The sequence below is a fragment of the Quercus lobata genome, chromosome 4 (assembly GCF_001633185.2).
Source record: "Quercus lobata isolate SW786 chromosome 4, ValleyOak3.0 Primary Assembly, whole genome shotgun sequence".
Taxonomy (NCBI): Eukaryota; Viridiplantae; Streptophyta; class Magnoliopsida; order Fagales; family Fagaceae; genus Quercus; species Quercus lobata.
Genome location: NC_044907.1, coordinates 27,142,156 through 27,163,365, shown reverse-complemented (window position 1 = coordinate 27,163,365; position 21,210 = coordinate 27,142,156). Strand labels below are relative to the sequence as shown.

Genomic DNA, 21,210 nt, shown 5'->3' with positions numbered 1-21,210 from the left:
TAACGAGATCCATCTCATAACACAACAAAACCAACAAATAAAATGAAAGTTGGAAACTTAAAATTCCGATGCTCAATTGGACCTTTCATAATTGCAGTTAACATTTCAAGAATAATATTAAGACATGGATAAAGAAACCCAATATATAATCCCCACCCACCCACAGAAAAATATTTCTTGGATATTACTAAGTACCCTAAAGCACTAGAGAATAATTCCTCTTTCATTTTTTTTTTCCTTTCCTTAAAAGATACAACGAGCATCACTATCCTCTAAATAAATTTATCTAATTTCCTTGACCTGTTAGGATTCGGAGGTCGAAAATCCTCTATGCGCAAATTGGAGCTTTTGCATAGTTCGTTTAAGACAGAATCTCCTTTCTCTGATTTCATTACCTCCAAGGTGCTTCCAAGAACATCTGCTGCAAGCCCCAATTCTAGCAGACAACCTGGCTCCGCTCCTCCTTGGTATATTAGCCGCCCAATCTCACTCAAAGGGACCACATTTTCTGTAATGACTTCCGCAAAGAGACGACCAAGAAACTCTGGAGCTCTTGGGGCATCATTTACGGCATCCTCCAGATTAGTCATAACAGATTCAAACCTGGCCAGATGGGAGAAAAACAGCAGCAAGTAAATAAAACACCAAATATAAATGACAGACAAATACAACCATGATTGACAAATTGTTAGATATTTTTTACCCTTTGATGAGCTGGGCTTGATTCAGAACACCATCACGAGACTTCGTAAGATTGACTAGAAGCTTAGTCAAAACATCCCTTTCCATGTCCTTCCTCTCAAATGAATCTGTGACCCATAGAGATACCATTGATGGATGGAAGCTTGGGGCATTCATGTCTCTTATGCACAATTCGACTTCCTTCTCGTCTCTGGCACTGAAAGTTGAATGACTTTCATTCAATATATCGATAAATACAACAGAATGACCTATGGAATCTATACTATAAATAACAAGGCTATATATCACAACCATGCCAACAGTTAAAACTACAGGCATCTGAATTCCCTTAAGCCATTTGCAACCAAACATGAGAATGCTCGGGAATCCTTCCTAAGAGATTACCCTAAACCAAACAACTAGAAAAAGTAATAAAATGACCTTCACTTTTGCCAAAAAACTAATTCAAACAGCAGGTAAACAACTACCATATATTATTTATTCCGTCTCTTTACTTTGAAAGCCAAAAATATAATGAATATTCAAATGCCTCAGAAATGAATCAACGAACCCCCCGTAGAAAATAGAACTAGCCAGGCAAAAAAATAAAATAAAAACGGCACTGCCATGGAATTTATTAACTAATATAAGGTCCACTTAGTCTCATCTAAATCATTTTAGAAAATCTTTTTTTTTTTTTTTTTTAAATTATAGGTCAATCATTTTAGAAAAACTTAACATATGACAAAGCATTACCACACAATTATAAGATATATTAATCATAACCTAGTCATTAGTTTATGTGTACCTTAGGTGCAGTACCTTAAGTTCCTCAATTAAATTCAAACACCTAGTTGCATTGACCAATAAAACAAAAACAATGTCATCTTTTCCAAGGATAATCAAATTTGATACACCCAAGTGTTTATAATTTAATTGGGGAACTTAATGTACTATATCTAAAATTTATCCTTTCAAAAAAAGTTTCTAAAAACTCCCCCCACCCCCCCAACTCCCACAAAAAAGAAAAAGAAAAAGCATATAAAATAAGATGTTTTCAACGGTTTTATCTATCTTAAACTTAAAACACAAAACAATTTGGACATTTCAATTAATGACGTAATAGAAAACATGACTTCTAACAGAATTAAACAGACGTGTCCGGCACCGTCTAGATTTTTGAGGATTCATAGCCAATCCAAAAATATTTGGGACTACAAGTTGGTGGTTGTGAAAACACAAACCAATTTCAGAAAACACCATTTTGGTGCTTTCAAAACAGTCATTTGGTGTTACAATTTTCAAAAATCCATATCTCCCCACCCCCATCCCAACCAAAAAAAAAAAAAAGGAAACCAAATGATTTGTCATGCAAGTCTTTTAAAGCTCAGACAACAGTTCCAAACAAACCCAATATTTACTATTAGTACTTTCCGTAAAAGCAGACTAAGATTCTTCCCAAACTAATTGGGGGGAAAATGCTGGTGAAACAAGTTTGGAAGTGACAAATGACAAATGAATTGCATAAGACAATTCTTAAGAGAACAAAGTCAGATTAAATCACAGTTACAATATTGCCATGGTAGAGGAATTAGAACCATGATCTACTTGATAGAATCCCATAATTTGTTGTCAGCCAAAAATTGGGGTAATTGGACTAGCTCTTTGGTCAAGTCGGCACAAATAGTTACTTCCACATCTAAACAATCTAATGAAACATGCTCATTTCCAAAGCTGCCATTTTATCATTCCACCCTCCTCAGGTCCAAATGTGATAAGCAGTACCCAAGGAGCCATCAAAACACTTTTTGCCACCACATTCATAAAAGAAGTCTCAAAACAAATAAACTGGACATCTCAAATTGATTTACTTATTATTTATTTATTTATTTGGGCAAGTAACTGGACATCTCAATTTATTTGAACTTTTAGCTCAATTTTTTTCTCTTCTCTAAAGTTCCACGGGAATAAATTGAAATACTAATCCTATCTCCTATCTATACAAAATAAATAGGCAGAAAGGGAAGGATAGCTATATTACTTCATTTGACAACACAACATTATGGACATCTGTTGCAAAGTATAATAAACCCATACAAAAAAAAAAGAAAAAAAAGAAAAAAGAAAAATGAAAAAAAAAAAAGCACAAAGGAAAGGATAGCCATAATACTTCATTTGACAACACTCAACGCTATGGACATCAGTTGCAAAGTATAATAAGCAAATAACTCAGTACTTGAATCAAGTAATCAAACAATATGGAAATTGAAACATAACACAAACTTTACACTAGCATACATATGATGCTAGTTTCTCTAAAGTTAACTTAGAGAAAAAGAACTGGAATAAACAGGAAGATAGATGCATGCATAGGACATGAAGATACCTGTAAAATTCTTTAATTGCTGCAATGGACATATCTTTAAGCCGTTCTTCAGGCAGCTTTTCTGAAGGAACATTTTGGGGAACAGCTGCTCCCTCCATGCGTGGAGTTGGTGAAGTGACAACTGATCTATCAAAACTCTGATCGGGATTCTTTAGGTCTCTGTTACCAAAATTTACATTACACTCTTGAGGGCTTGATTGGTCATAAGCTGCTGGGGGAGCAAATCTATCCGGAATATATCTTGGAATGAGTTCCTCTCTTGGGCCATAAGTTGTCCGCTCCGACACCATACTGTAACCATTCAAGCCAACTGCCATTCTTCGAGGGTCTGCAGCACCAGGAGATATTTCAGCTGCAGGAGCACTTGACATTGCTGGTGGTCCTCTAATTGACATTCCTCTTGCAAGATCACCTTGAGGTCCATGAGTAATAGAATCATCACCAATAGGTCTTTGAGGCAAGGGAACAGATAAGGTCCTAGCCTCATAAGGCACTCTGTCCTCAAACCGAACATCTTGACCACCCAATCCACGAACCTGACTAGGCAGGCCACGGAAACCACCCATCTGCGCACTTGAGGGAGACAACATAGTTGACCCTCTTGAACCAAAATCCATAGGTGTCCTTCTTGTTGAAGTGTTGATACTTCCTCGACCCCCCAGCCTGCTAGTTTGTGCCTGTCGTTCTTGAGCAGCATCTCGGTGCACTTCCTCAATCTTTTTCGGCCCTTCAACTTTCCTCCGCTGTTGCCATTTATTCTTTCTCAATTCAATTGAATCCTTCAACATGAACCTGACCCTAGAAGATAAATTCATATTGTTGGAGAACGCCTTCATTCTCTCAAAATATGCATCCATATTCTCCTTGGCTTTGGAATGATCGATCATCTCTCCAATAGTACTCATCAATTCGCACAAAGCTTCAATATCTTCTTCATCAGGATTATCATACTGACCAAGCAACTTCTGGATGCATGCGTGCATTATTCGCTCAGTCAACATTTTCTTCTTGTACAACTCCCCAATTAATCTAATGTTACCCAACATTCGTCTTCGAGCCTTAATTCTCTTTTCTTCTCTTTCCTCTGCAGACTGTTTGATCTCACCCTCTTCATCAGCTTTATTAGCTTCTTCTTGCTCTCTTTCCCCTCTCTCAAATTCCTCCTGGCACTTCTTCAAAAGCACCCTCTTAAAAGTTATCTTTTCATTGTCTTTGCTGAAATCAGGCAATTCCACGGAAAGATGACTACAGAAATTGGCATACATTTCACAGAAAGAAGGTTCCATTAAAGCTTTGTCAAAGATCTGTGAGACGACACAAATTAGAGTGTCAGGATTGTCAATGTTTACAGCTTTCACTTGTTCGAAAAGTTTATCAAAGCTTGGGGCATTCATGTCTCTTATGCACAATTTGACTTCCTTCTCGTCTCTGGCACTAAAAGTTGAATGACTTTTGTTCAATATATTGATAAATACAACAGAATGACCTATGGAATCTATATTATAAATAAACAACCATGCCAACAGCTAAAACTACAGGCATCTGAATTCCCTTAAGCCATTTACAACCAAACACAAGAATGCTCAGGAATCCTTCCTAAAAGATTACCCGAAACCAAACAACTAGAAAAAGTAATAAAATGACCTTCACTTTTGCCAAAAACCTAATTCAAACAGCAGGTTAACAACTACTACATATTATTTATTCTGTCTCTTTACTTTGAAAGCCAAAAATATAATGAATATTCAAATGCCTCAGAAATGAATCAACGAACCCCTCGTAGAAAATAGAACCAGCCAGGAAAAAAAAATAAAATAAAAATGGCACTGCCATGGAATTTATTAACTAATATAAGGTTCACATAGTCTCATCTAAATCATTTTAGAAAATCTTTTTATTTTTTTATTTTTTTATTATAGGTCAATCATTTTAGAAAAACTTAACATATGACAAAGCATTACCACACAATTATAAGAAATATTACTCATAACCTAGTCCTTAGTTTATGTGTATCTTAGGTGCAATATCTTAGGTTTCCCAATTAAATTCAAACACCTAGTTGTATTGACCAATAAAACACAAACAATGTCATCTTTTCCAAGGATAATCAAATTCGATACACCAAAGTGTTTAAATTTAATTGGGGAACTTTATGTACTGTACATAAATTTTACCCTTTCAAAAAAAGTTTCTAAAAACTGTACTTCTGATAGAATAAAATAGACGTGTCCAACACTGTCTAGATTGTTGAGGATTCATAGCCAATCCAAATATATTTGGGACTACAATTTGGTGGTTGTGAAAACACAAACCAATTTCAGAAGACACCATTTTGGTGCTTTCAAAACAGTCATTTGGTGTTACAGTTTTCAAAAATCCATATCTCCCCATCCCCATCCCCATCCCAACCAAAAAAAAAAAAGAAGGAAACCAAATGATTTGTTGTGCATGTCTTTTAAAGCTCAGACAACAGTTCCAAACAAACCCAATATTTTCTATTAGTACTTTCCGTAAAAGCAGGCTAAGATTCTTCCCAAACTAATTGGGGGGAAAATGCTGGTGAAACAAGTTTGGAAGTGACAAATGAATTGCAAAAGACAATTCTTAAGAGAACAAAGTTAGATTAAATCACAGTTACAATATTGCCATGGTAGAGGAATTAGAACCATGATCTACTTGATAGAATCCCATAATTTGTTGTCAGCCAAAATTGGGGTAATTGGACTAGCTATTTGGTTTTAAGAAGAGAAAAAAACGGGGGGGGGGGGGGGGGTGTGGAGAACAGGGTGGAAGAAACAAGCTCAAGTTCACATCAATTGAAACCAAGAAAATCCCCATTAAAAATAACTAGTTGTACAAGTCGGCACAAATAGTTACTTCCACATCTAAACAATCTAATGCAACATGCTTATTTCCAAAGCTGCCATTTTATCATTCCACCCTCCTCAGGTCCAAATGTGATAAGCATTTGTACCCAAGGAGCCATCAAAACACTTTTTGCCACCACATTCATAGAAGAAGTCTCAAAACAAATAAACTGGACATCTCAAATTTTTTTTTCTTGATAAGTAACTGGACATCTCAATTTATTTGAACTTTTAGCTCAATTTTTTTCTCCTCCAAAGTTCCACGGGAATAAATTGAAATACTAATCCTATCTCCTATCCATACAAAACAAATAAACAGAAAGGGAAGGATAGCTATATTACTTCATTTGACAACACAACATTATGGACATCAGTTGCAAAGTATAATAAATCCATACCCCAAAAAAAAAAAAAAAGAAAAAAAAAAAAAAAAGCACAAAGGAAAGGATAGCCATAATACTTCATTTGACAACACTCAGTGCTATGGACATCAGTTGCAAAGTATAATAAGCAAACAACTCAGTAGTTGAATGAAGTAATCAAACAATATGGAAGTTGAAACATAACGCATAAACCTTACACTAGCATACATATGATGCTAGTTTCTCTAAAGTTAACTTAGAGAATAAGAACTGGAATAAACAGGAAGATAGAAGCATGCATAGGAAAGGAGATACCTGTAAAATTCTTTAATTACTGCAATGGACATATCTTTAAGGCGTTCTTCAGGCAACTTTTCTGAAGGAACATTTTGGGGAACAGCTGCTCCCTCCATGTGTGATGTTGGTGAAGTGACAACGGATCTATCAAAACTCCGATCAGGATTCCTTAGGTCTCTGCGACCAAAATTTACATAACGCTCTTGAGGGCTTGATTGGTCATAAGCTGCTGGAGCAGCAAATCTATCCGGAATATATCTTGGAACAAGTTCCTCTCTTGGGCCATAAGTTGTCCGCTCCGACACCATACTGTAACCATTCAAGCCAACTGCCATTCTTCGGGAGTCTGCAGCACCAGGAGATATTTCAGCTGCAGGAGCACTTGACATTGCTGGTGGTCCTGTAATTGACATTCCTTTTGCAAGACCACCTTGAGGTCCAAGTGTAATAGAATCATCACCAATAGGTCTTTGAGGCAAGGGAACTGAAAAACAGTATCACATTCAATGAAAAACACTCACTTTACCTCTCTCTGTTTCTCTCTGGAAGAAAAGGTAAATAGAAGATTATTATTTCATTGAATGAGAATTTACAAAGTAGCTTTTACTTTTATATGTACAAACAAGTATAAAAGGGAAAAACAGAAAAAATTAACTTCTAAAACTAATTGATTCGTGAATTAAGGAGTCAGTGGCTGCAAATGCATAATTAGTTAATGCTCAATGTACACGTGTCTGCATCTGGCTGCTCCTTATCAACTAATTTCTGCTGCAACTTATCTTTACTAACCTCTTCCATGTGAACCTCACGTGCCTCAACACTCTCAGCACTTTTCTTCTTATTTTTCTTCTTAATACTCCCCCTCAAGGTAGCCACTGCTGCTGTGGTTGATTGGCTACCTTGAACCTCTATTGATTCTGCAGCAGGTTTGTAGATATCTATCATTCCTAACTTTGCTACCAACTTTGAAAAAGCTGGAAATCCCAGGGGTTTAGTAAATATGTCTACATTTTGATTAACCCCTGCAATATGAAAAGTTTTGATGATGCCTCTCTGTATCTTTTCCCTAACCAAATGACAATCTATTTCAATGTGTTTGTTGCGCTCATGGAATACAGGATTGGCAGCTATGTGAAGAGCTGCTTGATTATCGCAATACAATAGTGCTGGCCTTTTGTGCTCTATATGAAGGTCCTTCAACAGCTGCTTCAGCCACACAATATCATAAGTAGTTGAAGCCATGGCCCTATATTCAGCTTCTGCTGAACTTCTTGAAACAGTACCTTGCTTCTTTGACCTCCTGGAGATTAGGGACTCCCCTAGATAGACACAATAGCCTATTAGGGACCTATGAGTGTCTGGACATCCAGCCCAGTCTGCATCATAGAATGCCTTTAAGTGCAATTCTGTATTGTTGGAAAGAAAAAGACCTTGCCCTGGTGATCCTTTGATGTACTTCACAATCCTAAAGGCTGCCTTCAAGTGTGGCTCTCTTGGTTTACTAAGGTATTGGCTGAGCAAGTGTATTGCATATGTTATGTCTGGTCTAGTTATGGTAAGGTACATTAGCCTTCCAATAAATCTTCTAAACTGTGTAAGATCCTTTAATAGAACCCCACTGGTTTTAGACAGCTTAATATTTTGCTCCATGGGTGTATTGAAAGGCTTAGAACCAGCTAAGCCAGTGTATTGCAGAATCTCTAATGCATACTTCCTTTGGTTTTGAGCTATTCCTGTCTTGCTTCTAGCTACTTCTATCCCCAAGAAATATTGAACAGGCCCTAAGTCCTTGAGCTTGAACCTAGTGTCTAGCATGCCCTTCAAATGAGTAATATAGGACTCATCATTTCCAGTCAAGAGTATGTCATCCACATATACCAGCAGTGCTACAAAAACAGAACCTTTAGTAAAGGTAAAAAGTGAATAGTTAGCTTTAGATTGAACAAAACCCAATTCTAAGATAGCATTAGAAAGTTTGGCAAACCATTGCCTGGATGCCCTACTTCAAACCATACAAAGATTTGTTTAGTTTGCAAACTAAAGGACCTTGAGCACCCTGAACAAACTCCCCCTTACCTTCTGTCTCCCCCTTGCTGTGAAACCCCAATGGAGGGGACATATAAACATCTTCAAGCAAGTCACCATGCAGAAATGCATTGTTGACATCAAACTGAAGGACGTGCCATTGTTTCACAGCAACTAAAGTAAGAACCAACCTTATAGTAATGAACTTAACCACAGGAGAGAATGTCTCATTATAGTCAATGCCTGCCTTCTGTGTATATCTTTTGGCCACTAGCCTGGCCTTGTATCTTTCAATGGTGCCATCTGAGTGATATTTCACTTTTTAAACCCATTTTGAACCATTGGCAACCTTACTAGGTGGAAGAGGCACAAACAGACCAAGTATTGTTAGCTTCAAGAGCTTCAATCTCTGCCTGCATGGCAGCCCTCCAATGAGAAAATTTCACAGCTTCATGATAGAAAGCAGGTTCAGAGTTAGGATTGGAAATTGCTAAAGCAAAGGACTTGTACTTGGTGGAAAGTTTGGCATAGGTGAGATGACACCTAATGTCATAAGGCTTGCCAGCAATTGGAACAAGAGCAGAAGACTTACATAAATAGTCTTGTAGGTAAATAGGGGGTTTGTGAGATCTGGTAGACCTTCTAAGAGGTGGAGCTATGATGTCAGTAGGAATAGATGGCTGAGCTATGATATCATTAGAAACAGGAGCTGATCGTGTACTTGAAGAAGGTATATCAGAAACAAAAGAATCATGAAGTTGATTAGGAGTAGAGGCAATAGTAGGAGATGTAATAGGTGTATCAGTCTCGGGATGAACAATAGAAGCAGAATCATGAATTGGAGGAGAGTCATCATACTCAAAATGCTCAGTACTATCAAATATAGGATCAGATTCACAATCCAAAATAGGTTTAGGAAAAACAAGGAAATCTAAATCTACTTGAACAGAAGCAAAGGCAAAGGGAAAAATTGTTTCATGAAAAACAACATCCCTTGAAATAAAGGAGGTATAGGTGTCAATATCCAGAACTTTATATCCTTTAATGCCAGATGGATAGCCTAAGAAAACACATTTCTTAGCTCTAGGAGCAAATTTGTGCCTATTATGAGAAAGAGTAGAAGCAAAACACAAACAACCAAAAACCTTTAAGTGAGAATAGGAGAGTGGTTTTTTGAAAAGCATTTCATAAGGGGTTTTGTAATTCAAAGGAGAAGAAGGTAACCTATTAATCAGATAAGCTGCTACATATAAGAGGTGTTGATGCTTCCTCTTAACAATAGAATTTTGTTGTAGAGTTTGAACACAGCTCAACTGATGAATAATTCCTTTTTCTTGATAAAAAGATTTCATCACAAATTCAGCTGCATTGTCTGGTCTAATGATCTTAACTTTGAGGTCAAATTGTGTTTCAACCATAGAACAAAAATTTCTTAAAATTGATTGACATTCAATCTTGAACCTTAAATGATAAAGCCAAGTACATCTAGTGTAATCATCAACTATTGTTAAGAAGAATCTATAACCATCAATTATAGGAATGGAAAATGGACCCCCAATGTCAATATGTATTAAAGCAAAGGCACATTCCACAACATGCTGACTAGCAGGAAAAGGTAATTTCTTTTGTTTTGCCAAAGGGCAGACCATACAAGGTTCATTATTATTACAAGAAACAATAGGCATAGTTATATTCAATATGTACAATTTCTGATCAGAAGGATGACCCAATCTGATGTGCTAAAGATCAGTTCAAACAGCTGATGCAATGGAAGGTAAAAAAGCAGTAATCTGAAAAGAGCACTGTGTTGCGGTGTCTTGGAGAAAGTAAAGTCCCTAAAGTTCTTTACCCAGACCAATCATCTTCCAGTGAAGAAGGTCCTAGATAAAACACATATCATCAAGAAAGATGAAACAACAAGTCAAGGACTTGACCAATTGACTAACAGAAATGAGATTGAAGTGAAAAGAAGGAACAGCCAAGGCATTTTCAAGGATTAAATGTTCTGAGATAATGACAGTGCCAATGTGACTTAGGGTGAGTTTGGTTCAGCTTTTTGAAAAAATGCATAATGAAAAAGTGGAGTTTTCAAAAAGTGCATAATGAAAAAGTGCTTTTTCAAAAAGTTAAGTGTTTGGTAAAAGCTGTTAAAAAGTGCTTTTTGAAAAAGCTGAGTGTTTGGCTAACACTTATAAAAGTGGCAGTTTGAAAGATAAATTACCAAAAAGGACAATGTATATAAGAGAGTTTATTTCATACTTAAATCAATATTGTGAAATTATTTTTTTATCACCAATATTAGCTAATAATAATTTACCACTTAAGATTTATTGTAAAAGTATTGTGATAATTTATACTGATTTTAATTTGAACGTGCTATTATAATTATTTTTTTTCAATTTCTAAACAAATTATTTTTTTCTCACCAATATTAATTAATAATAACATACCACTTAAAATTTATTGTGAAAATATTGTAACAATATTTCTCAATTTTAATTTCTTATTCTTTATTTTATGTTTCCCTTATTTTATTTTATATTTTTATCCATATTTCTTTCTTTTTTTTCCCTCTTTTTTTCTCCACCACACACGTACCCTCCATTTTTTTTTCTTTATTTCCTTATTTCCTCTCTTTTCCTGCCACTTCCTCCACACACGTGCCCCTACTTTTTTTTTCTTTATTTCCTTATTTCTCCCTTCCACTTCACACTCCACTCCACTCCAGAATCTTCCACACACTTCAAACCCCTCTCATCCCTCAAGCCGGCTCAAGGTCTCTGCATCTCTTTTTTTTTTTTTGACACTTCAAAAGCTAATGATGATGATGAAGAAGATGAAGATGATGATGATGAAGAAGATGAAGATGATGATGATGATGAAGAAGTCTCTGCATCTCTGCATCTCTTTTTTCGTCCTTTTTCTTTATTTCCTTATTTTGTCTTTCCTTCTTTATTCTTTTTTTTTTTCACAATCCAGAGAAGAAGATGATGATGATGATGATGATGATGATGATGATGATTGAAACATAAGGATTTTGGGATTTTGGGTTTTTTTTTTTCTATGGATTTTGGGTTGATTTTGAGTTGGGTTTGGGATGGGTTTTCCGGATTTGAGTTGATTTTAAGTTGTTTTTGTGTTGATTTTGAGTTATTTTTGGTTTGGTTTTGTTGATTCTGTGTTCGGAATATCAAAGGTTGAAATGGGTTTTGTTGATTGTGGGGGTAGACCGGTGAAGAAGCAGAGGAAGAAGAAAAGGAAGACGAAGAAAAAAGAGACAGATGAGAGATGAGGGGCGTCAAACTGCATGGATATTTCGGTCTTTTTGGTTATTGCAACGGTAATATAACAAAACGCGCATAGCGCGTTTTGATTTATGGACCGCTCAGACCCCATTTTCCTTGCGCGTTTTGTCTTCAGTTTTTATAAAAGTTCAAAACGCAACTTTTATAAAAATGTTGCGTTTTGAGCTTACCAAACGCAAAACTGGGTTTAGCTTTTTTGAAAACGCCCTTTTTGGGCTCAAAAAATGGAACCAAACGGGCACTTACTAATGCAGTCTCTCCATTAGGTAATTGAACATAAGCTTCTATAGTGGAAGTTATGGTAGAAAGGATAGTGACAGAATGAACAAAATGATCACTAGCTCCAGTATCCAATATCCAATTATTAGCAGAAAAAGCTAGTCTATTAACTTTCTGGGAAGAAAAAATGGAGTATCCAATATCCAATTATTAGCAGAAAAAGCTAGTCTATTAACTTTCTGGGAAGAAAAAATGGAATGTGAAAGGTCTAAGGTGGAAGCACAAGAGGAAGTTATAACCTTACCTGTGAAATTTGGCATTAGAGGGTGCTGAACCATGGCCTGAGAGTGAAGACCTGTTGCTACCACATTGGTTGCCTGATGAGAACTTCCAACCTGAGATCCATCCAAAGACTGGCTGTTCAAGAAAGCTATTAGCTGCTGGCATTGTTCTTGAGTGATAGGGCACTTCATGGCCTGATGCTCCAGTGAACCAGTGGTGGACATGGAACCAGAATTTGACATGACCAATTGATCATTTCCAATGAAATTGGAAACCTGATTTGCTGAAGATGATTTTCCTTTTGGCTTATATCCAGGCGGATAGCCATGTAACTTGTAACAATTGTCAATAATGTGCCCTTGAATGCCACAATGACTGCAAATTGGCCTTTCCTTTCGATTGCCATACCTATTCCCCAAATTAGACTTAGCACTTACATTAGAATACAAAGCAGCTGCTTCAATCTCAGAGGAGGAGGATGAACTAATGTTCTTTTGCATTTCCTCATGAAGAACCATAGAATACACCTTATTCAGATCAGGCATTGGATCAGCCATGAGGACTTGAGTTCGAATTGCAGCATAGTTCTCATTCAGTCCCATTAAGAACTTCATCACACAATCTTTCTCAAATTTTTCAGTCAAAATCCTCATTGCTCCACAAGAACATTCAGGCAAAGGATCACAATTCATCAATTCATCAGAAAGTGTCTTGAAGTTAGTGAAGTAATCACTCACCAAAAGATTGTTTTGAGAAATGTGAGAAATTGCCTTCTGCAGTGAGTAGATCCTGGCAGCATTGCCTTGATCAAATCTGTGCTTCAGATCCAACCAGACCTGCCTAGCAGTCTCATTGTACGTCACACTAGATTTGATGTTCTTGTTCACAGAGTTGTATATCCAAGAAAGAACCATTGTGTTCGCAAGAGTCCAAGCTTTGTACAGTGGAGAATTGGCTTCTGGTTTGCTGATAACACCATTGATAAACTCAATTTTGTTCTTGGCAGTAAGAGCAATAACCATTGCTCGTGACCAGGATGGATAATTGCCACGTCCAATCAAAAGCTCAGTGACCAGAATAGAACCAGGATTATCACCACTCTTCAAGCAGTATGGATCGGGATGCAATTCATTAGAATCTGAAGAATCCACTGGATCTGGTACAGGAACCGAAGAAGCTTGATCAACGGAAGCCATTGTTACAGCTCTGATACCATGAAAAACAGTATCACATTCAATGAAAAACACTCACTTTACCTCTCTCTGTTTCTCTCTGGAAGAAAAGGTCAATAGAAGATTATTATTTCATTGGATGAGAATTTACAAAGTAGCTTTTGCTTTTATACGTACAAACAAGCATAAAAGGGAAAAACAGAAAAAAAATTAATTTCTAAAACTAATTGATACGTGAATTAAGGAGTCAGTGGACAGTGGCGGCAAATGCAGAATTAATTAACGCTCAAAGTACACGTGTCCGCATCTGGCTGCTCCTTATCAATTAATCTCTGCTGCAACTTATCTTTACTAACCTCTTCCATGTGAACCTCACGTGCCTTAACACTCTCAGCACTTTTCTTCTTAAGGCACTCTGTCCTCAAACCGAATCATTAGCTTCATCAGACTGTTTGATCTCACCCTCTTCATCAGCTTTATTAGCTTCTTCTAGCTCTCTTTCCCATCTCTCAAATTCCTCCTGGCACTTGCTCAAAAACACCCTCTTAAAAGTTATCTTTTCATTGTCTTTGCTGAAATCAGGCAATTCCAAAGAAAGTTGACTAGGGAAATTGGCACACATTTCACAGAAAGTAGGCTCCATTAAAGCTTTGTCAAAGATCTGTGAGATGACACCAGTTAGAGTGTCAAGATTGTCAATGTTTACTGCTTTCACTTGTTCAAAAAGTTTATCAAAGTTCTGAGGAGTTAGCTTGTTCAAAATAACTTTCAACTGCCTTTGCTTTGCCTGTTCCTCATCCGTCACTTTACCCACTTCATGCTTCTTCTCAGCTTTGTGCATCATCAGTAATGGAGTATGAGGAGAAGGAATTAAACCCTTCTGTTGAATATTGGCATTACGCAGCCACCTATCAGCAGCAGGGCTATTTCTAGGCATTCCACCCTGAGAACCCATATGGGGAGAAAGAATAGTCAAAATACTAGGAAGAAATAATCAAAGAAATGTATCGGTAAAGTGGACTAATAGGGAGAAGAAGAGGTTTTTATTTTTTTATTTTTTATTTATTTTTTTGGAGAATAGGGAGAAGAAAAGTATTAAAAGAGAAAGAAGGGGTTGAAAATAGGCAGATGTAGTGGCACAATTCTATTACATGCATTTTCTATTATAACTTATATTTAAGTTTAAGAATGTGTAAAGTCAAGGTAGTAAAAAACAATGATCCTATCATGATTTGTAAATTACAATTAGTTTTTATAAGTTGTAAATGTATAATGCGTTATTGCATACATTAATATTTATATATTTAAAAAAAATTATGAAAAGAAAATAATGACATGGTAACTAATATGGTTCAGCAGAAAGATAGCAACAATAAATGTTACACTTTAAATTTTGGATTTTTTTTTTTTCTATTTTAGAAACGAGGACATTCAAACCTTTTCGACTATCTAACGATTTCCTTAGGTGTATGATTATTACAAGAAGAAATACCTTGGGATAGCCCCAAGATTCTACTAAGAGATTTTAGATATTATAGATATAGATACAAATGAGAAAGAGAGATATATCTGCAAATATGGTTTAAACCAACATTCAAGGTGGCCTGACATCTTACTTCCATCTTGCCCATTCCCAAATGGTATGCCTAAATTAATAGAGCCTCGACTTGAATTTTTCGAAATGCCTGCAGCAATTACTTGATTTGAAGATGTCTCCCGTGAAGTACACTCCTCTTGTATGGTTTCATTATTTGGTAGAAGCATTCGCATGGTGTCGGGGTCAAGCCTCCTGCAAGTATCATAAAACATATCTCTGATATTTGACTAGCAAATTATTTATCTATTGCATTGAAGTGTGGTAACAAAATACTTTTCCAGTTAAATTTAACCTTTCGGGTAAGAAAGGGCAACAATTTTCTTTTTCATGGTTGCAGTATTGCATCATTCCAAGTTGATATGAAAGACTTACGGAAAAAGATTGATGATTGGCATCTAGACTCCCTAACATGCACTCAACAAGGAATTGCACAAACTCTGGGACATTTTGCTCATATACAAGACAAATTCCACACATTTCAAATTGTACAGTTGGGTCACTGCTTTCAAATGAAGCTCCAATGTGATCACACTGCTTCAACTGAAAACCCCAGCGTGGTATGTAAAATACCACAAGTCGTCCTGAATCTTGTGGTGACTCATCAAAAACGTCTGTAGAGAGGGGAAAGGTTGTGTAAGATGCAAAAGAAACTTCATCACTAGCTGAAAGACTAGAATAGCGAAGAAAAATTGTTGAATGCAGCTTGTAACTGAAACCAGCTTGCATTTGAATACAATACGAAGCAATATAGTGAATCCCAACCATGTTGAATTATCATGTACATCTGCAGGTAACGGCATTTCTATGGAGGGCCCAAGGTTTGTACGAGTGAACCAGCATGGTGGACGTGCAATCTGATGAAAGATATAATCATACAAATGGTTTTTTGCCCAATCTACCTGTAAAATACATAAATGTATGGCGCTCAAATGTTCAATAGAATGGTGAGAGAGGAAAACAATCAAACATATACAAAAATAATAAGTTTAGAGACAAAAATTTTAACAACTTTTTTCATAACCACTGAGTTGACAATTTTGTTAGATAAGCACTGAATGACAGTCTCACATATAGAAAAAAGTAGATAAATTGAGGAATTAACATAACGTAATTGGGCCTAAACCCATAAAATTTTAGGTAAAATGGAGTTTCTTGAGATAGAAGAAGAGACCTGATACAATGTTGAAAGCAGTGAATTGAGCTTTTGTTTTAGCTTAAGATCATAGCTTTGGGAACTGCTCATATGATCTTCTATGAATTTTTCATGACCTCGACTGAGGTCATCACAGCTCCTGAAATTTTCTTGCCTTGAGTTTTGTACAAATTCTAACATATCTTGCTCGTATAGAATTCGTGCACCACACATTTTGATCTGAATATCCAGCCTTTTGGTCTAATCAAAGAGCTAATGCAACTCCCTTCGTCAAAATGTTCTGTAAACCTCGCATGTGATATGTAAAGCCAAAGTCCAAATGAACCAACAAATGTTTCCTTAGGAACCTTAAGGACCAGGGGACAATTTAAAAGACTGCCATCCATGTCAAAATGACAACTAAATTCATGAAAGTATTTTGAATCCTGACCAGGAGAAACATCTATCAAATTTGGAGGGACTACAAAAATTACACAAAGAGCGATCCCTTTCCAACTTCTATTATTGAGCAGATTAGGAGGTAATGGGATTCGCACAGATGGCCCGCACTCCTTATTCTTGAACCACTCTGGAATTTCAATTTGAGGTAAAACCAGGAAAAAGCCTTTAATTTGAAGAATTTGGTCCTACAAAATATTAAAAGACAAGTAAAAAAGATGTTCAATGCGTGCATGAGAGAGAGAGAGAGAGACCTCCATGTATCTTTGCTACAATGATTGAAAGTGTATATTTGGCAAAGGAACATCAGCAATTTTGCCTTCATCATCAGCCAAGCCATTGCAATTAATAAAAGTGAATCTTGCTGCACCCGAAGTCCAAACAATAACTTGATTTGAATAATTTTCAAGTGAAGTACATCCTTGTGCTGAAACAAATTGTGTACTTAATGGAAGATATGGCAATGATTGAAGCTTGCTACAATGATCCAAGAAAAGAAGTTTGAGATTTAAAAGCTGAGAAATGCTACAAGGTAAGCATGTAAAATTATTGTTCCTCAAGTTCAGAGATGTTAGTGAGAACAAGTAGCTAAGATCATCAGGGAGAGCTCCGTCCAACAGATTACAGCCACTTAGATCTAGAGATACTAAAGAGCTTAATCCTGAGAATGACAAAGGCAACACTAGACTGATGGGCTCTGCTTCAGGTTGTCGATCAGTGAGATAGGTGTAGAGAAGAGTGAGGGTGGTACCGATTGAGGATAAAGTGGGAATGAGCCCACTCAAATACCTTGCTTGTGGTGGTTGACCCTTACATCCTGATAAAATGAGAATTTCAAGAGAGATCAAACTACAAATAACACTTGGAAAACTTGAAAGGTTTTCACAGTCTTGAAGATTCAATAAAGTCAAGTTGGTTAGATGCTTGATTGATGATGGTAGTCCTTCTATGGCGGTCCTGTCCAAATAAAGCTCCAACATGCTTGTCATGTTTCTCCCAATCTTTGGAAACTTCTTGAGTTTTGAACAGCCAGATAGAATTAAAATTTTAAGAGATTTCAAGTAGATCTCATGCGGAAGGTTCTGAAGACACTTACAGTCTTTTAAATTTAATAGAATAAGTCGTTCAAGACTTCCAACAGATGGGTGCAACGCATATGTAAAGGTACTAAGGTCAAGGTTAGAGCAGCAATGAGGCAAGAAGCAGATGCTGAAACAGTGAGGTGAAGTGATTGTGGTGTGGAGTGCTGGTGGAGTAAAACAGAGTGAAGCAAGTGACAGTGTTATACACAAAACGACACAAGAACTTATACTACCTGTAGTTTTAGTTTGCATTAGTTATTTATGTTCACACGTGAGAGTCACACGTGCTATGTTGTAACTGCCTGATGTAACTACCCAGCGCATAGTTTGGGAAATTAGTTTTCTTTTAGTTAGCATCTGGTTAGTATATAAGTAGGACCTATGTACAGATACGAAAATCAATTCTTTTCTTCTCAATCATAACAGAAAGTTTTTCCAGAAGCTCTCTCTCTCTCTCTCTCTCTCTCTCTTTTCTCAGTTTCCATAGCTCTCTGTTTAGCTTTCTATTACTCCTTGTTTTCCATTCTTACATGGTATTAGAGCTAGAATCGCTTTCAATGGCGTCCAATCCTCAACAAGCTTCATCTTCAACCTCATAGCGTGAGCTTTCACCAATGGAGGATCCTCGTAGCCCATTCTTTCTACATCATGGTGAATCACCTGGTGCGATCTTGGTTTCACAACCATTAACAGAGGATAATTATCCTACCTGGGCTCGTGCGATGAAGATGGCTTTGGATGCCAAAAGCAAACTTGGTTTTGTTGATGGATCAATCACTGCTTCAATGGTAGTTACTCCTCTGGAGAAGAAGGCATGGTCTAAGTGCAATTCAATGATTTCCTCTTGGATTCTGAATTGTGTCTCGCCTCATATCACTGCTAGTGTGATCTATAGGAACATAGCTCTTGAAGTTTGGAATGTACTCAAGAATCGTTTCTCTCAGGCTAATGGACCACGAATTTCACAGCTACAGAAGCAAATTTCTACTATGATGCAAGGAGATTCAACAGTCACCTCCTACTTCACAGGGCTTCAAGCTTCGTGGGATCAATTGCCAAATTTCAGACCTTTGCCTTGCTGTTCCTGTGGCAAGTGTGCATGTGGTGTAAATGATAAGATCAATTCTCTTCAGCATCAAGATTCACTGATGCAGTTTCTCAATGGATTGAATGATGCTTATTCTCAAGTGCGAACTCAGATTCTCATGATGGAACCTACTCCTTCTATAGACAAGGCATTTTCTTTGGTGATTCAAGAAGAAAGGCAAAGATCTTCAAGTTTCAATCTGGGTTCATCAGTTGAAACAATTGCTCTTGCTGTTAAAAATAAAAGCTTTACTCATAGCTCTGGTTTTACAAGTAATTCTGGTAAGAATTTCAAAGGCAATGCTGGGAAAGGAAGGCCTATGTGCAGTTATTGTGGCAAGCTTGGTCACATCAAGGAGAAGTGTTACAAATTGGTTGGTTTTCCACTAGGTTATAAGCAAAAGGGAAATGCTCCAATGGCAAATCAGATCAGTCTTAAGGGTGATCAATCTAAAACTGGAGAGACACAGCTAGGTAGTGGCAATTTTCCATTTACTGCTGATCAGTGCCAACAATTGATTTCCCTACTCAACACTCATGCCTTCTCATCTAATTCCTGTGAAGGTGTCCATTCAGCAAATTCTGCAATTACTTCCACTATTGCCTCAGGTAATACTTGCCATGTGTTTCAAGATTGTATGACTTTAAGCATGCAACATTCTGTATTTGCTGTTAATCCTGTGCACAAAACTGCTTTCAATGGTGAGACTTGGGTTCTTGATACTGGTGCTACAGATCACATAATTCATTTTGTCACCTTATTCACCAAAATAACTAGTTCTATATCCACTTTTGTTCAATTGCCTAATGGTGAGAAAGTCACTGTCACTCACATAAGCACTATCCAAATCACATCCACCTTAATTCTTGAGAATGTTCTTTGTGTTCCCTCTTTTTCATTCAACCTAATCTCAGTTAGCAAATTAACAAAATGCCTATCTTGTTGTCTTGTTTTTCTTTCCAAATTTTATTTCATACAAGACTTGTCATGTTGGAAAACGATTGGAGTGGGTAAATTGCACAACAATCTTTACTTGCTACAAGTTTCACCAGATTGCACATCTATATCAGGAGTTTCTTCCATTTTGCAATCTGTTTTTGATTCACTTGTAAATTCTGTTTCCAATGTTCCTGTTGTTTCTAAGCCATTTCTTTGGCATCTTAAACTTGGGCATGTTTCTGATAATAAGCTCAATACTCTACACAGTCATCTTCTTGATGTAATCCAATTTCAAAGTAATAAAGATTGTGTTCTATGTCCTATTGCTAAACAGAAAAAGTTACCCTTTCCATCTTTTAATCACATTTCCTCTAATGCTTTTGATATTGTCCATTGTGATGTTTGGGGTCCTTTTGTTAAACCTACTCAAGAAGGTTTCAAATATTTTCTCACTCTAGTTGATGATGCTACTAGATCTACTTGGGTCTATCTAATGAAATACAAATCAGATACTAGACCATTGCTTGTTTCTTTTTACAACATGATATGTATATAGTTTCACACCAAAATCGAAGTGTTTAGAACTGATAATGCTCCTAAGTTTTTCTTGAAAGATTTCTTTTCTGCAAATGGTATTATATATCAACATTCTTGTGTAGCCACTCCACAACAAAATTCAGTTGTGGAAAGGAAACACCAACATATCTTGAGCATGGCTAGGGCTTTGAGATTTCAGTCTAATGTCCCTCTTTATCTTTGGGGTGAGTGTGTGTTGACTGCTGTACATATCATTAACAGTCTGCCTTCCCCTATTTTAAACAATAAATCTCCCTTCGAAAAGTTATATGGCAAAATTACTTCTTATGAGCATCTCAAGGTATTTGGTTGTCTTTGTTTTGCTTCAACTTTAATTCACCATAGAACTAAGTTTGATCCTAGGTCTGTACCTTGTGTTTTTCCTAGATACCCCTTTGGTGTTAAGGGTTACAAACTTCTTAACCTGTTTACTAAGAGAAATTTCATTTCAAGGGGATGTAATTTTTCATGAAACAATTTTTCCTTTTGTGTCAGATCCCTATTCATCTTCTTCTCATTCCAACATCCCTCTACCTCATCTATTTCCTTCAGTAGCTTCTCCTCGTGATCCTTTGATTTCTTTTCCAACTTCTGACCTTGTCACAGATGCCATTCCTGCACCAGATCAGGTCATTCCACCTACATCTAAGTCCATTTCTACTGCTCCAATTCCTGTCCTAGATCAGTTACAAATTGAAGTTCCTTCTATGTCTAATCCCCCTCATGTGTCTGGTAGTTCTCC

The 21,210-nt window shown here is 36.7% G+C and overlaps 2 protein-coding genes across 2 annotated transcripts; both read right to left on the bottom strand.

Moving 5' to 3' along the window:
- Positions 1–226: 226 nt before the first annotated feature.
- LOC115984934 (eukaryotic translation initiation factor 4G-like) lies at positions 227–13,620 on the bottom strand. Its single transcript, XM_031107916.1, has 5 exons — positions 12,447–13,620; positions 6,612–7,077; positions 3,068–4,501; positions 704–898; positions 227–603 (listed from the first exon to the last, which is right to left on the bottom strand). The coding sequence occupies exons 1-5, from the start codon at positions 13,618–13,620 to the stop codon at positions 273–275; spliced, it is 3,600 nt and encodes a 1,199-aa protein (XP_030963776.1). The 3' UTR covers positions 227–272.
- A 397-nt stretch (positions 13,621–14,017) lies between these two features.
- On the bottom strand, positions 14,018–17,934 carry LOC115984933. Its single transcript, XM_031107915.1, has 4 exons — positions 16,365–17,934; positions 15,486–16,092; positions 15,145–15,385; positions 14,018–14,539 (listed from the first exon to the last, which is right to left on the bottom strand). The coding sequence occupies exons 2-4, from the start codon at positions 15,956–15,958 to the stop codon at positions 14,018–14,020; spliced, it is 1,236 nt and encodes a 411-aa protein (XP_030963775.1). The 5' UTR covers positions 15,959–16,092; positions 16,365–17,934.
- Between the last annotated feature and the right edge of the window lie 3,276 nt (positions 17,935–21,210).